This window comes from Toxoplasma gondii, chromosome IX (genome assembly GCF_000006565.2).
Source record: "Toxoplasma gondii ME49 chromosome IX, whole genome shotgun sequence".
Lineage (NCBI taxonomy): Eukaryota > Apicomplexa > Conoidasida > Eucoccidiorida > Sarcocystidae > Toxoplasma > Toxoplasma gondii.
The window spans coordinates 478,453-493,526 of record NC_031477.1 but is presented as its reverse complement, the minus strand read 5'-3'; the positions used below and the strand labels follow the sequence as shown (position 1 = coordinate 493,526).

Genomic DNA, 15,074 nt, shown 5'->3' with positions numbered 1-15,074 from the left:
AGAAACGTTCTGTCTGAAGTTTCCACCCCTCCCCCCCCAAGACTTTTCTTCCAACTTGATCTTGGCCTGTCTCTCCTCACATCTATACACGCATAAATAAATATCTATGTGCACCTGCAGATATATATATATATATATATATATATATGTATGTATGCATACACGGGCATGTGTTTACATGCATATATATATATATATATATATGTATGTATATGTATAAGAGTGAGTATAAGAATATGTGTGTGTCTGCGGGGCGGCGTTTGAAGGGCACTGCGTGCGGAATGGTTCACATTTCGGTGGCCAGCTGCACCCCCCGCAGGTGGTTTTTGAAAGACAAGAAACGAGCAAGAAAAAAGCCTGTTCAGCTCGCGGAGAGTCTCCGCAAAGAAGTCGATGCTCCCCAGTTGTCTTGAAACGTCTTCGGGTGTCTCTCGACAGACATGGGCGGAGAAGCTTTTGATAACAACAAACTTGCCGCAGACTCCGACTCGCCACCTGCGTCAACCTTTTCCTGTGTCGCATACCTTTCATTCTGACTCGCTGGCTTTTTTTCTCTTCCTGCGTCCTTTTCTTTCTCCTTCTTCGCTCCTTCTCTTTCCTTTGCCCTTCCCTTCTCTCTTTCTCGCGTGTCTTTCCTTCGCTTTTCCACTTAGATTTGTTAAAACCCAGCAATTTTTTTGTAGAGAGTTGTGAGCTGTTCCTCCGTGACGACAAGTTTTTGCACCAAGTTTGATTGAGACTCTCTCTTCGCCTTGGCCACCCTCGCAGCCTTCTTCTGTTCGTCTTCGTTTTCAACTTGAGCAGCGTCCTCGCCTGTCGTTGCAGACAAAGTTGAACGCGCGCCGCATGCACTTTGCCAGTGAGGCCCCCCCGGCAACGTCAAACGCATGACTGGCGCCTTCGTCAACGCGAGAGAAGAAACAGCTCGGATTGCCTCGAGGGTGCGCTCTCCCGCATTCCCGTCGCTTGCTCTGTCCTCTTCTGTCTCTTTTCCTCCACCTTTCGCTCCCTTCTCCTTCTTCGCCGTGGAAGTCGCAGCCTATGGATGTAAGTCGAAGCACGGGAGACAAAGGCAGTCACGAGCGTTAACGGATATATATATATATATATATATATATTGGTAGAGAGACGACTGTGCAGCTAGAAATAGGTTACTGTGTAGAAACATTTACTTCTGCATATGCCTAAACAGGTAGAAACCTGAAGTCGAGGAAAGACAATTTTGATTCACTTGAGCAGATTGAGAAAGACACGTTCCAAACGGGGGAGAGACACACGCCGCAAGCGCTCTATCGATCTGCGCTCTCCAGCGACCTTTTTTCCGCCGAGGGGAAATCGCCATGCAACCGCATGCATCCGTAGACAACAGCAGCGACAGCCGCCTGCGACTCACCGAGTGTGCATGCGAAGAGAGCACTGAAAACATTTCCGGAGCCACACAGGAGGCAGGCGAAACTGCGTTGGCCAGAGCTGTGAAGCGTCGAATGTACCGAGAAGAACTGAGGTCTGCATGCTCGCCGAAGCCGCCGTTAAGTCCTCCTCCTCTGAAAAAAACGAAGCCGTGTCTCAAACAACGCATTCTCCTCACTCCCACGCACATTTATAAATAAATACACATCTATGCAAATAAAAATACACTGTATATATGTTTGCATCGAGTATAAGCATTAGGCACTCTTGTGCACATGCATGCGAGCGTGCATGTGAGAAAAGGAGGTGAATTCCACAGATGGTGGGCAAAGAGAGAGTAAGAAGTGGAGGCAGCGACAGAAGAAGAGACAAGGGAGAGCGGATGTCGAGTCTCTGCTGAACAGAGTGAGCACTGGGATTTGAGTTGAGAAAGAGAGAGACCTCGTTTGACAGAGCAGAGTGGAGAGAGCACGCTCCCTCGTTTTCGCCGCTGCTCGCTGTCCTTTGAGCGAGAGGGAGATCGGCGCACCCGAAAATAACGTTTCAAAGCAGACGCGAAAAAAACGAAAGACACCTACAGTCGAGAGAAGAGCCGATCAACTCGTCTGGCCAGAGACAACATCTGAAGCTGCAGAGCGTCGTGCTCGTTGCGGTATCGTTTTAGCTTCGTGCGATTCTCTTCCGGCGGGGCGCTCGGATTCCAGACAGGAACTTGAAAAGCATGCAACAACACCGCGCTCTGCAAACGCCTAAAAAGCACAAACACAGAAGTAAAAAAAAACTCTCCACTCGAAGCCAAAGCATCCATACACGTTCACACGTATATACAAAAGTACACTTACCTATATGCATACAACTGAGATACACATACATTTATATATACATATATACATTTACGTATATATCTATGTATATATATATATATATATGTGACAGTTATGTGTAGAAATATACATACGAATATCGGCACCCATGTATGAACGCATGTATGTACGAATGAATGTATGCACGGGGGTACAACAGGAGAGCTGTGTATAGAGAGACGCCTGTGTACATAAGTATGAGCAGATGAGGGGGTGTGCGCGTAACGGAGGAGAGGGAATATCTGCGGTTCCGGAGCTGCGTTTCCCTTCACAAACGATTCCACATATGTACAGAAACACAAACATAAAAGCATTGAGGCCGCATATACATGCATGTATTAGGACTATATATATATATATATATATATTTATTTATGCAATTAGAGGGATGTATGTGCATCTATATAGACCCCTAAAACGTATGGAAAATGCAAATAAAACATGTCCATCTTTACAGTAGCCTGCAGCCAGGCATATACTCATTTCAACGTGTACACGTAAAGAAGCATCCAAACTTATATATGAAGCCGTTTACAACACAGTCGTGCAAAGACAAAGCTACATTTACATATACTATAATACAAACAGATTACGTATATATATGTGTGTTTGTGGGTGAAGAGATCTCGTAAGCATTTTGACCTGTATTCGTCGAGGAGTTGAACACCCGCGTCGGGTCCTATGTCGAGGGCATCTTGCTCTGCCTCTTCCATCTGCGTCTTCAGCGTTTCGTTGTTGAAGAGTTTTTGGACAGAATTGGGGAGAGACACGCCTAACTTGGAAGGGTGAACACCCGGCGAGGAAGCGAGAGAGTCGAAGTCTCTGCGGAGATCATGCGTGAGAGTCGAAACGCGGGAGAAAACCGAAGCCTGACGAGCAAGCTCTGGGCGACCCAGCTCGCGCAAGGCATCCAAAACTGAAAAACAAAGGAAATGAGGCGAAACATGCGAAAATAAACAAAAACATGGGTGTCAAACACACACACACATACAATAGTGTGCGTACGTGTACAGATCTGTATCGATCTCTCTATTCACATAAGTGCCTGTACGTATATATATATATATATATGTATATATATATATATATGTATATATATATATATATGCATATCTACATATGTACAAATATGTACATGTACATGTATATATATATATACATGTACATGTGCATATGTTTATGTACGTCTATGTGTATATGTGCGTGTGGGTGTGTGAAAATGCGAAAGAGGCGTTGGGAAGTTGCGATTTTTCTCCATATTTCCAGTGGAAGACCATTCGGAGAGAGTGGTAGGCCTCAGTGCAAAGCTCTCAACACGAGTAAAGAGCCATATGCCTAGAAGAAACAAATCCCTTTCTCTCCGAAAGCTTACTATCCTGTTCTTGCTTAGCGACTTGCTTGCATGCAGTGGCGAGGCGAACATCCATGAGCTCCAATTCCTGCTTCCGGATAATATTTCTCATGATTTGGATCTGCGCAAAGGAACCGATTTGGAGGCGGCAAGCATTCCAAAACCGCGAACCCCAGTCTACTTAAACGCATGCGGCAAAATTCATGGCCTCCTTTCTACCTAAACAGATATCTAAAAATATCTACATCTGTCTTCAGATGCATATACATAGATATACATAGATATATATATATATATATATATATATATATATATGTATATATACATACGTGTATGTACATATGTATATCTATGTATGTGTATGCATCTACTTACACATACATGTCTATATATGTATTTATAGATTTCACTTCGACATGCATATACACATATACAGATGTAGAAAGGGGATGAGAGGTGTCTATAGGTTAGAGAGTTGGAAAACCGAGCAGAAGAGCGACAAGATTCAGTCGAACGGAGAACACTGTATCGCAAGCCGACGGCCTGTGAGGTAGAGAGGATACGCGAAAAAAGATGGCTGGGGAAACGCAGACGAAAAGAATGAAAAGAGACAAAGAATAAACCAGTCACTTCGCCTCACCTGCTCCACGTCTCCTCCTGACGTAGCAGAGATCGAAATTTTCTTCAACGCCTCCAATCGTCTTGTCAAATCTGAAAAAGCAACGGAACTCAAAAGGTACTTCTGGAAAACAAGAAAGCAAGCGTTTCGAAGCCGCCTCTCCAAACATCCTCTTCGTTCTCTCTCCGGTTACTATGGGCCTCACACAGGCACACTTCCGTCTGACTTATCGCTATCTACTTGTGTGTATGTGTGTGTGGGCGCTCTGTGAGAGCCTACTTGTCACGACTGTTCTTCCTCAAGCTCTTCTACGAATAACAAGCTTCTAAAAACGCGTACAGAAAAGTAGAAACATGTCTTCGCATGGACATGCAAGTATATACATCGCTACACCTATTGTACATGGCTGTCTCTTTTCGAATCTTTGCAGTCACAAGTCACCTACACACATACGCAGATGTGTACGTTGACAGCGAAGATAAATCGAGATATAGATCTCGATAGGCGGCTCTCTATAGTTGTCGATAGAGATATATAGATGTAGACAGATGCAGACAGAGATCAACATGTCTAGATAAATCGGTAGATCTGGATGTGTAGCTCTAGACAGAGAGATCCAGAGAGATAGACATGTAGACAGATATGAGAATTGTCGGTGTAGGAAAAGCAGACTGACCTTGGACATGGACGCTCAGTTCGCGTTTGTCGTGTCGTAGTTGATGAGCTTCTGTGCTGGTTAATTCCACTTTTCTTCGCGTCGCATCCAACATGTGGAGGTAGGTGCTCTTCTCCTGCAAAACTCTCTGCAGCTGCGCCTCCACTTGGTCGTAACTGAAGAGAAACCCAAACTCCCAGAAAGGGAAACGCTTCCTCAGATACACAGACGCATCATCTGCACAGAGATGCAAGCTAGCACACATTCCAGCAGATATGTAAATGCACATACGTACAGATATATACATATACATACATGTTTACATATATATACATGTTTATATATATATATATATATACAGTTATATAGGTATAGAGTTTTATATATATATATATGTATTTATATGTATATACAGACGAAAATTCAGGCAAGCATGCGCACAAGCGCACAAATGAACATACACACACACTTTTGTGGATGTATGCCAAAGGACAAAGACTCTAGCAGAGTTCGACGTGACGATAAAGAGAGATGTACGCATGAGACTGGCACAGGGTGTTACATCTATGGACATCGCCGTTATTTGTTTGGAGGCACGCGCTCTGTGACGGACGTCGCCACTCCTTGACTTCGCGCAGAAGACTTTTTCTTTCGGACGCGGCAACGAACCTCTCGGCCTTGGGTCTGGCGCTGCTGTAGAGGCTTTCCCACTTGGCCGCTGCCTCCTTTTTCTCGGCAATGGCTCTTTCATGCTGAAGAGAAACGAGAGCTCGAAGCGAATCCTCAGAAGGTGGAAACACCGACACACTTGGAGAAGAAACCGGTCTTGACGCAACGGAGTGTGGTGTACAGACACTAAGAAATGCATCTCAACGCACGAAAACGCGCGACGCAGGGACTTTGAGTCGCGAAGCCAATGGCGCAAGTGAGGTGGATAAAAAACACCGGGGGACTTTCTTCCGGGTGGTTTTCGAGAGAAACGACCTCTAACGACACAGGAAGAAATGGCTGCTCCTTCTTCGCCGAGAAAAAAAAGCACCGTTCACCACAGAAGAACGAGACCCTGTTGAATCATTTTTGGTGCGTATATGTGTGTGCCTGTACGCAGGTACGTGGGTGAACATGTACGTATATATATATATATATATATATATATATGGCCCTGTCTTCGCACAGGTATATACGGAAGGACCCATATACAGATATCCATGCGACAGAAAGTTTTTACAAATACATATATATATATATATATATATGCATATACATATGTATATATGTATATAGAGATATATATGGAGAGAGAAGAGAGGTCGGGTTGTGGATGTGGAGATACTTTTTGTGAGGCGCATACCTCTTCGAGTTCCGACCGCAGTTTCTCTTTCTCTTCTTCGGTGTCCTTCAGTTTCTTTTCGAGTTTCTCGGACTCTGCGAGGCGCGTCTGCACGCTCTCAGCGGGAAGATCCCAGACGCGGCGCCCAGGCATGTCGGTGGAGAGTGTGGGCATTGTGTTCTCCGTCGGATCGAACCTCGCAGCGAACGCCATGAGTGTCTAGAGGAAAAGAGGCCGAGCGAAAGACACAGAAAAGGACAAAAGCACGACGGAAGTGAACCACCATCAGCTGGGTTGACCAAGCACATGGTTAGAAACGGAGACAGGAAGAAGAAGCGAGGGAAGGCGCAGAAGCAGGAGGAGGAAAGACGAAGAAGGAGGAGAAAGAGGAGAACGAAGCTGAAACGCACTTCGACTTGCTCACCTCGTAGCTTTTATCCGGAAGAAATCGTGCCTCTCGCAGTTCAGGTGCATCCGCCAGGAGAGACACAACGCGACCGAGAGCCTGGATCACAGAAGGAATCAAGTTCCTGGAAATCCCTCAATTAAGAGTCAAGCTTTAGTCGCATGCGTGTGCGCCGTTGCGCGGCGACTGCACAGCAGAAAAACGCTTTTTGAGATCTGCCGAGTTCCATGCACAAAGACGACAGACAGATGGACATGCTATGCAGGAGCTTCAACGTATCTCGGATGTCTTGAACTACAAGAAGCCTTCCCCTAAGACACAAGAGCGCTCCTGCATGCGAAGACACCTCTACAGGCGCGACAGCACTTTCTTCCTTGTTAAACGGCCATTCGACCCTTAGGTTTGAAACGAATCTCCTCTCCGAAGAGCCGCACGACGCAGCTTCTGCCTTTTCGGACAGAAACGCTTTGTCTTTGGTTGTCAGATCTGTAGAAAGTTTTTGGACGCGAGCGAGAAAACTCAGATCCACGGAAAGGCGCCCTCTGTGTGTAGAACAGGCTTCTTTCCCCTGACTCACACGATTCTAGTTTTGCACCCCAAAAACGTCGGCTCCTCGCTAGCACGGAGTCACCACCTCCGCAGCGACCAGGAGTCGTTGCACAGACGCGTTCTCTCCTTCCGAGTTCAAGTCTACTGTTGTCCGCTTGTACGGACGGACTCGACATGCATAGGCGCAGACACTTCAGAAGGTTACCCCAAGACGGACTCAAAATCCTTGCTGCGTTTCAATGCGAGCCTGAACTTCGAAGACTCAATTCACATTTGTAGAAACGTCAACTCGCGAGAATGTACACTCCAGCACGCTACTTTGGGGTCCCGCCTCCTGAAGTTGGCGAAGTCGAGACCAACGCGTGGAACAATCGAGTTCGACATCCACACTCTAGGTGGGGGAGAAAAAATGCACTGTCCGCCTGTTTATGCTTGCAAAGCTACGCCTCTCCAAAACGTTCCCGTCGCGTGAGCTGGAGCCGCTTGCAGACTCTCGAATCTGATGTGTCTCCACCCTTACCTGATAGACGTCCTCGAGACCGAACGCCCCTCCACCGCCGCCATCCTTGCGCATCTCCCCTTCCTTCTCTTCGCCTTTCTCTCCTTCTCCCTCGCCTTCCATTCCTTCTCGCTTTTCTGCGTCGCCTTCTCTGGTGACGTTCCGGAGCCTCACCGAAGTGAGGAGCCAGGCCCCGAAGTCCTTGGCTTCTTCGAACTCCGCGTGCGTTTGCCTGCGTTCGTGGGCGGGTGAAATACTCAGTGTATCCCCGTTTCTCTCGCCTTCGCTGGCGCTTGTCGACAAAGCCATCCCCTGAACGCCCTCCTGAACAGCAGGGAGAGGCGGCGGCAGCGCTGTGAGAGCCGACGAAACGACGACCAGCAACTCACCCCACTTGCGTCGCGCGTCCACCGCAGCGTTCCTGTTCGTCGCAGAGACTCCTCTACCTCCGTCCTGGAGCGCGTCGACTTCCACCACGCATGTCGCAGCGACGCCGAGGAGCGCCAGGGCGCGAGCAGAGTGCAGAATTGTGGTTACGAGAGGCAGCAGCGACAGAAGCGGCGCGCGGGCAGCGGAGGCCGAGGACGCGGAGGAGGTCGCTCCCGACGGCGCTTGGTCGGAGACGCTGCGGAACGCCGCGCCGCTCATCTCGTTTTCGAACAGCAGCGCGGTGCACAGCGGCGGAAGGAAGGCTGACAAACTCTGAGTCGTCTCCTCCACTCCGTCCAGCGAAAACGAAGACGACAATGTGCATGCACTCGCACTCGCCAGCAACTTCGTCGTCTGCCGCAGCGCAGAAAAGACCAGCGCACACGCCGCACCCTCGGGGCTCACCAACTGCTCCATCAAAGAAGAAGCCGAGGAAACAGAAGCAGATGAAGTACGGAGGTGATAGAGGAGCAGGGTGAGAGCTCGTGCGAGGCGGGAGACGCTGACGACGCTTGAGACGAGCCACCGAATGAATCCTTGTTCCTTGATAGCGGTCTGAAGCAAAGAAAGGAGGAGACGCCACACGAAATGCGGTGCATTCACAGTGTCTTTGCACAGGCTCCAGGTTGGGTCCAATTCCCTTTCTGCCTTTCTTTCTTCTTCCGCGAAAAACCACTCTGCCGAGCCCAAATACGCGTGAGACACCCTTCCCCCATCACATCTTCTGTCGTCCTTCCTCCCTGCCGACTTTTCGCTCTTCCTTCCTGGCTCCCCTCGAATCTTTCCGTCGTATTCTTGACTCCTGTCGGAGGGGAAGGCAAGGCGACTGCCCAGCAGTCCGGGGAAGGCTCTGATAGGGAAGGCCCTCCCCCCCATACCTTCCCCACGGCTCTTCGTCCTACCCTGGGGTTGTCGGCTGCGTCTGTGAAGAGAGGGTGGATGTACACTGCGTTGATGTGGTTCAAGTAGAGGAAGCAATGGAAGGCGCTCGCATGCAGCGCCAGGACACCCTCTGTCGTTCGTTCAATCTGTTTCGTGTATTCCTCCGGAAGCGCCATCCGCAGGAGTCGGAGTTTCTCATCTCGGCAGCCGAGCCAGACAACTTTCTGGGAGTTCTGGAGACTCAAGGAAGCAACCTGAATCTGCAGGGACTCCAGCTCGTCCTCCTGAGCCTCTTCAGCGACAGTCGCCACTCTGCCCACGTCGCGCTCCTCCTCTTCCTTCTCGAATTGCTCCTTGTCGTCTCCAACTTCCCGAGTCTCGACCCCCTGGCTTCTCTTCCTTTCTCCGCGTTGCCGGTGCTTCAGGCTATAGACTCGCTGCCACCGCGGCACCGTCAGCCCCTGAAGATGTTCTGTCTTCATCCGCAAAGTCTCATTCTCGCTCTGCAACGCGTCGATCGCGGCGCGCTGAAGAGAGAAAAGAAAACGCACTGAGGCGCAGAGCTCAGGCCGCGAGCGCCGGAGATGCGCAGCCGCAGAGTTTAGCAAAAAATTGGACAATATAAAGGACATGCGCACCCCGAATGACGGCGAAACGTACGCGCTGTAATCCGGCACAAATCTCCAACTTGCCACTGTAAGTCACGCAAAGTACAGATGAAGGAGACGGCCAGACGCACGCATCTCACAAAACCTACATCCCCATATACATATATATATATACAACTATGCATGCTTGTCTGTATGAATGAACACATATGAGTAGAGAGGTGTGTTGGACTTGCAAAAAAGCATGGAAGACGGACTTACATTCTTGGCTTCCTTGTCTTTGAAGACTCGTGAGAGGCGGTCGAACGCTTGCTGATACGTCATGCGCTGACCATTCGCTTCTTGCAGGTGCGAAACCAAGCTCTGTAGTTGCTGCTGCTGAATGTCGATCAACTCCATTTGCTTCACTTGTTGCTCCTCGCAAATCTGCAGCAGCTGCGCATCGTCGGCCGCCCCGTTCTGCAAGCAAGTCGGATATCATGCAAACAGGCTGGGTCGCTATTGACGTCTCAGAGACTGCTGACAACGCAAATGCTAACAAGAACCAGGGAATCTGGAGTGCACTGCTTTTCACACCGTGCAAAACATGTTGATATCGGGCGAAATGCCACACGAACTAGCGAGGGAAAGGCACCAAGGAAACGAAAGAAACACGGAGAAGCGAAACACATCGAAAGGTCTACCGAGTCAACGGACAGAAACATAGTCACGCACAGTGGTGTATGCATGGATCTCTACAGATAAAAAAAGAGAGATAGATATATCCAGGTAGACAGAGAGATTCAAGTAGACATATACATAGATAGATCCAAGCAGATAGATCGATTCCCTCATGCATGCAAGGAAGCAGTGCGGCACTGTGTCTGTGGTATATTCGAGAGCCACGATGGGCCGGAATCGCCTTGAGCGTAAACGCGCGGTTCTCTACGCATCCGAGTCCGTATTCCAGTGCCTCGTTGCTTAGCTCCCTGGTGTCTCTCTCCCAAGAAACGGCTTTCTTTTGCGGTCCCACGGTCGCGACGCGCTTCCTCTCTACGCTGGTGGTCTGCCGTTGAGGCGTTCTCTCTTCTTCCTTCGACTTTGCGACTTCCCGCTTCCCCTACCTCGAGTTCGTCGATGCGCTCACTGGCTTCTCTCTGGAACTCGAGAAGCGCGTTGACCTCTTCTTCCTTCGCCGTCTTTTGCATCGACACTTCCAGCAGCAACTGCTTGAGCTGAACAAACGTTTTGTCGTAGTGGAATACGCGTTCCCGCAGTTGCTGGTTGTCCAGCTGCTGCCGCTGCGAGTCGCGGAGCTGCAGCTGCTGCTGCGCCATCTCTTCCCTCAGGGCCGCCAACTCCAAATCTTTATCGACTAACTGCGCACATAGCGGCGAGCAGAGAGGCAAAGACACACGCGCCACTGGGAGAGGCAGGCGGAAACTCCGGGGCATGCAGAGGGCTGAAGTCCACAGACAGCCGTGCTGAGCGAGACCGCGAGAGCGATGCTCCATCACAACGCGGAAAGGAAGAGAGTCGAGAGATCAAATCACGCGGGAGGTGGACAAAGACAAAAGCCGAATCAAGCGCACTGTGAAACCTTCTTCGCAAAGACTTGACGCCCACGTAGATGTCATCAGACGGGCTGAACTTAACAGTGCATGTGCATGTACACCGTTATAGAGAGAGAGACATATCTTTATGGATAGGTGAAGATATAGATAGAAGCAGATGGATAGATATAGACAGAAATAGAGAGAGTCGGCAGCCACCCCTCAAATTTAGAGCACTATTTACAGCATGCAGAGCGTGCGTGTTTGCAGTCTTGTTGATCTGGGTGGGTGACAGCAGCAGCACCCTTTGGTTTTCTGCGTCGCAGAGAGAGGGTCACGAGACTCCAAATGTGTAGAACCGCTGTAGCCCTGCGCCCGAATGGCCATCCGTTTCCCTCGCTTCTATGGAACGTCACTCACCAAATTTTCGTACTGAAGTTTGATGTCCGCTGCCAGCTCCTTGTTCTTCTCAGCCTGCAGAAGAGCGCCTTCCTTCTCCACAGCTGCAGCCTCCAGTCCCTCCTGCAAACGAAAGACGAGACAGAAAGCTGGGGTGAGCTGAGAAAACCGAAGTCAGGTTTCCTCCCTCGCCTTCTACATGAAAATGATGCGTGAGCGAAAGCGAGTTGCTGTTTGTTTTTTTCGCGCTCCTTGTCGCTGCCTTCCAGTGCGCTCCGCATGTTCCCACCCCAGAAACAAAAGCAAAAGGGCGCCCAACTGCTCTCTTCCCCGAAATATTTGCGCAGAAAACACTTTCGCCCTCTGCATTGGCTCTCCTGCTCTCGGCCATTCAAGTCGGTAGAAGGCAAAAGGCACAGACGAAACGTCCGCAGGAGCCCGGAGGCGCGACTTCGCCTGCTCTCCCTAAAGAACGAGGTCGCCTTTCTGTGGCAGCGTTTGCCATCCCAACTGCCAAGGTCAAGGAGGTATGCGTACCTCGAGTTCAGCGATCTCCTCCTCCTGCCGCTTCAGCTGAAAGGAAAGCTCATCACGGTCCTGCGGGGACCCACAGAGGGAACATCCGGGGAGACCTTGAGCCGTGGAAACAAACAGCGAATAAAAGCATCTCTTTCAAAGAGACGGGGCCTAGAAACATGCTTGTCGGTATCGGCAGGGTGCAACCAAGAGCTCGACCCACACGCACACGAAGAGCTCTGCCTCACTATCAGCACGGAGAGACGCATGCATCTCGTTTCCTCGCACGCATCTGCAGCGTCAATCGACGGACATGCAGGCAAGTCTGCGAGGACACACGACCTGAATGCAACGGTGTGCATGCAAGATACGTCGCTACAGACATAGAAGCGTCTCGGAGATGGAGCGGAGAACAAGATGCGTGAACGGCTTCTTCCGACACGGTCGCCCCTGAAGAGTGAAAAGACCTACGCGGGTGAGGTTGGCAATGCGCTCGTCATCTGTCATGCCCTGCTCAGCATGCACCAGCTGCACAGTCAGGTCCTGGATCCTCTTCTCGGCCAGTTCCAGCTGCAAAACAGACCTCTGCTCTCCACAAATGAAGTTCACCTGAAAAACGTCGGTTTCTCTCACGTGTCTCCCCTCTCTTTCCGAGGCACTTTCCTCTCAGTATGAGTCCTTCTCCTCTACCTATGCATGCATATGCATGTATGTGGAAATCCACGGCTGCGTGCACTCCTCCGTCTCGGTGTCGAACCCGCAGGTCGTCATGAACTGCGGCTTCTCTGAAATTCGGTTTCTACACACCAGAACTTGGCTCCGGTAAACAAAGGCCAAGGAGATCTACACCAATGTTGCAACTTGCTGTACGTGCTCCGCATGGAAGCGCCGTTTCGCGGTCTCTCTGTTTTCCCCTCTCTGGTCGCCTGTGTATGAAGGCCCTACTTTTTTCTGAAGCGAAAGAAGTTCCTTCTTCAAGTCTTGGTCGTGCGCCGTCGCCACGGTGTCGGCAGCCGCGCCAACGCCGCCGCCTCGGCCGCCGCCGACGGACAGTTCTTCCAGACCCTTGTCGCGGGAGGCGAGAGTCCCGCTGCGGAAGATGGAAGTCTTTGTGGTGACCAAGGGACTGTCGGCAGGGCCGTTCGAGGCGCTCTCCGATCCGCCACTCACTGAGGGCACTGGGTGAGCCGTCGGCACATCCGCAGACAGCAGCTCGCGGGAGAGAGTTTTCCCCGCGATTGTTTCATTGGACTGCGCTGCGCCTGCTGGACTGAATGGACTCGTCTCCACCTTCGCAGAATCGCCGGACGAAGACGCCTGGTCCTTCACCCCATCTGCGCCATTGTCCGTCGAAGCCTTCTCGACCAGTGAAGACTTCACACCCTCAGCACAGTCCCCCGGCGGAGGCGAACCGACCGCTGAAGAGGCGCGTAACGGCGGAGTCGAGGGTGTTGACGAAGGCCGCGAGGAAGGCGCAGACAGCACGGCCTTTGTGACAGTGTTCTGTTGACAGCGACCACTTACAGCGGGGCTCAGAGCCCGCGAAGGCACGCGGCTCGGAGCCGCCGAGGCAGGATTTCCTGGAACGCCGTCCGCCTCGGCTGCTGCCGCTGCTTGAGCTGCCGCTTCTGCGGCGGCTTCTTGCGCGGTCGCCTCGTCCGCTGCGCGGGTCTCATCGTCCGTGTAGTAGTCGTTCTTGTCCGCGTCGTATTTGTAGTATCTCTGGGCGTCTTCGTCCCAGTACAGCTGCTGGGCGCCTTCCTCACTCATGGCGCACGCGGGCGGGGTCCAGCGGGGAAAAGCTGAAAGTCCGGAAGGCGGCACACTTCAAGGACGAGGACGGGGCGCAAGCGCGCGCCGGCCGGCAGACAAGCAGAGAGAAACCGACTGGCAAGACGAAAGGTGAGTCCGGTCGCAGGGGACGGAGAGGAACAACTCATGACACGAGACGAGGGTCAGGCTGCTGCACAAAACAGGAACTGCTTGCTGTACATACAGTGCCGCAGACGCTGGAAAACTCGGGCGAAATGTGCTTCGCTAGACAAAGGACTGAACGGGATGCCTTGCGGCGATATCGCCGCCGCACCTGCTTGTTGAGGGCGCCCGACGGGCCGCTGAAAAATCTTTGGAGGTTACCTTGTGGGGAAAAGTGGGAAGACGAGAAGCAGCGGAAAACATGGACAAAGACGTCCGTGACACCCTCGGTGCCTCGTTCTGAAGTCTTCGAGCAAGGAGCGAGCTGGGACAGCGCGAGCCGCTTCAAAAGTGCCTTCTGCTAAATGAGAAAGCGAAGCACGAGACGATTTGGCTCCATCCCAAGGGCAGAAATACTAGAGAAAAGAGTTAGCTCGGATAGCAGTTCTCGTGGAAAAAGCGGATCGCCAGCGGGGGGCGCAAAACAGCCCGGACAGCGCATCCTGGGAAAATCTGCTGCGCCGCCGACTTCAGAACAAAGAAGGACCGCGACGAAATAGGCCAGCCCAGATGTTCAGAAACAGTAACCAGCCTGAAAGAATCGAAGAAACGAAATACGATGGAAGAAAAAGAGGAACCGCAAGGACGCTGACTCGAGACTCGGGAAAGCGGAGCAGCTTTGAAAGCTCCCCCGTCTCTTGGTCGCGTTGGCGCAGCAAGGACCTGTGGACGGAAAAGCCACGGGTTTCACTTTTCTCTCGTTCAAAGCGACTGCAAGTGAAGAACGCAGAGAAACTGCTTCTCAACTAAGCGAGAAAGAAAACTGGGACGCCCGGTCCCTATAAAGGAACAGCAAGAAGCGTCCCGTCGCGATTAGCTGCCCTCTCCAAAAGCTAGACGTCCCGCCTTCCTCCAGAGCGAGACCTTCTCTTCTTGCGATTCAGACAAAAACTCCAAAGGCTCGAAGTGCAACGGAGTCGCGGAGTAAATCGACCCCATACGAAACTGTGTACGAGAAAACAATATCTCGAACTACAGAAGGCTAGTGTTTTTCACGTAGAGCAATCTGCGGACTCACTCGCGAAACCTAGCCCTCCTCTCCCGTCTTCTAC

At 51.1% G+C, this 15,074-nt stretch overlaps 1 protein-coding gene across 1 annotated transcript; it reads right to left on the bottom strand.

Moving 5' to 3' along the window:
* Positions 1–247: 247 nt before the first annotated feature.
* TGME49_267660 (hypothetical protein) lies at positions 248–14,625 on the bottom strand. Its single transcript, XM_018781478.1, has 18 exons — positions 12,994–14,625; positions 12,520–12,618; positions 12,070–12,129; positions 11,554–11,655; positions 10,705–10,959; positions 9,863–10,060; positions 9,014–9,520; positions 7,704–8,666; positions 6,653–6,733; positions 6,250–6,447; positions 5,568–5,650; positions 4,920–5,074; positions 4,265–4,335; positions 3,646–3,745; positions 2,916–3,189; positions 1,989–2,159; positions 1,394–1,544; positions 248–1,039 (listed from the first exon to the last, which is right to left on the bottom strand). Exons 1-18 carry the CDS (start codon positions 13,816–13,818, stop codon positions 659–661), a joined length of 4,674 nt encoding a protein of 1,557 aa, XP_018636223.1. The 5' UTR covers positions 13,819–14,625; the 3' UTR covers positions 248–658.
* Between the last annotated feature and the right edge of the window lie 449 nt (positions 14,626–15,074).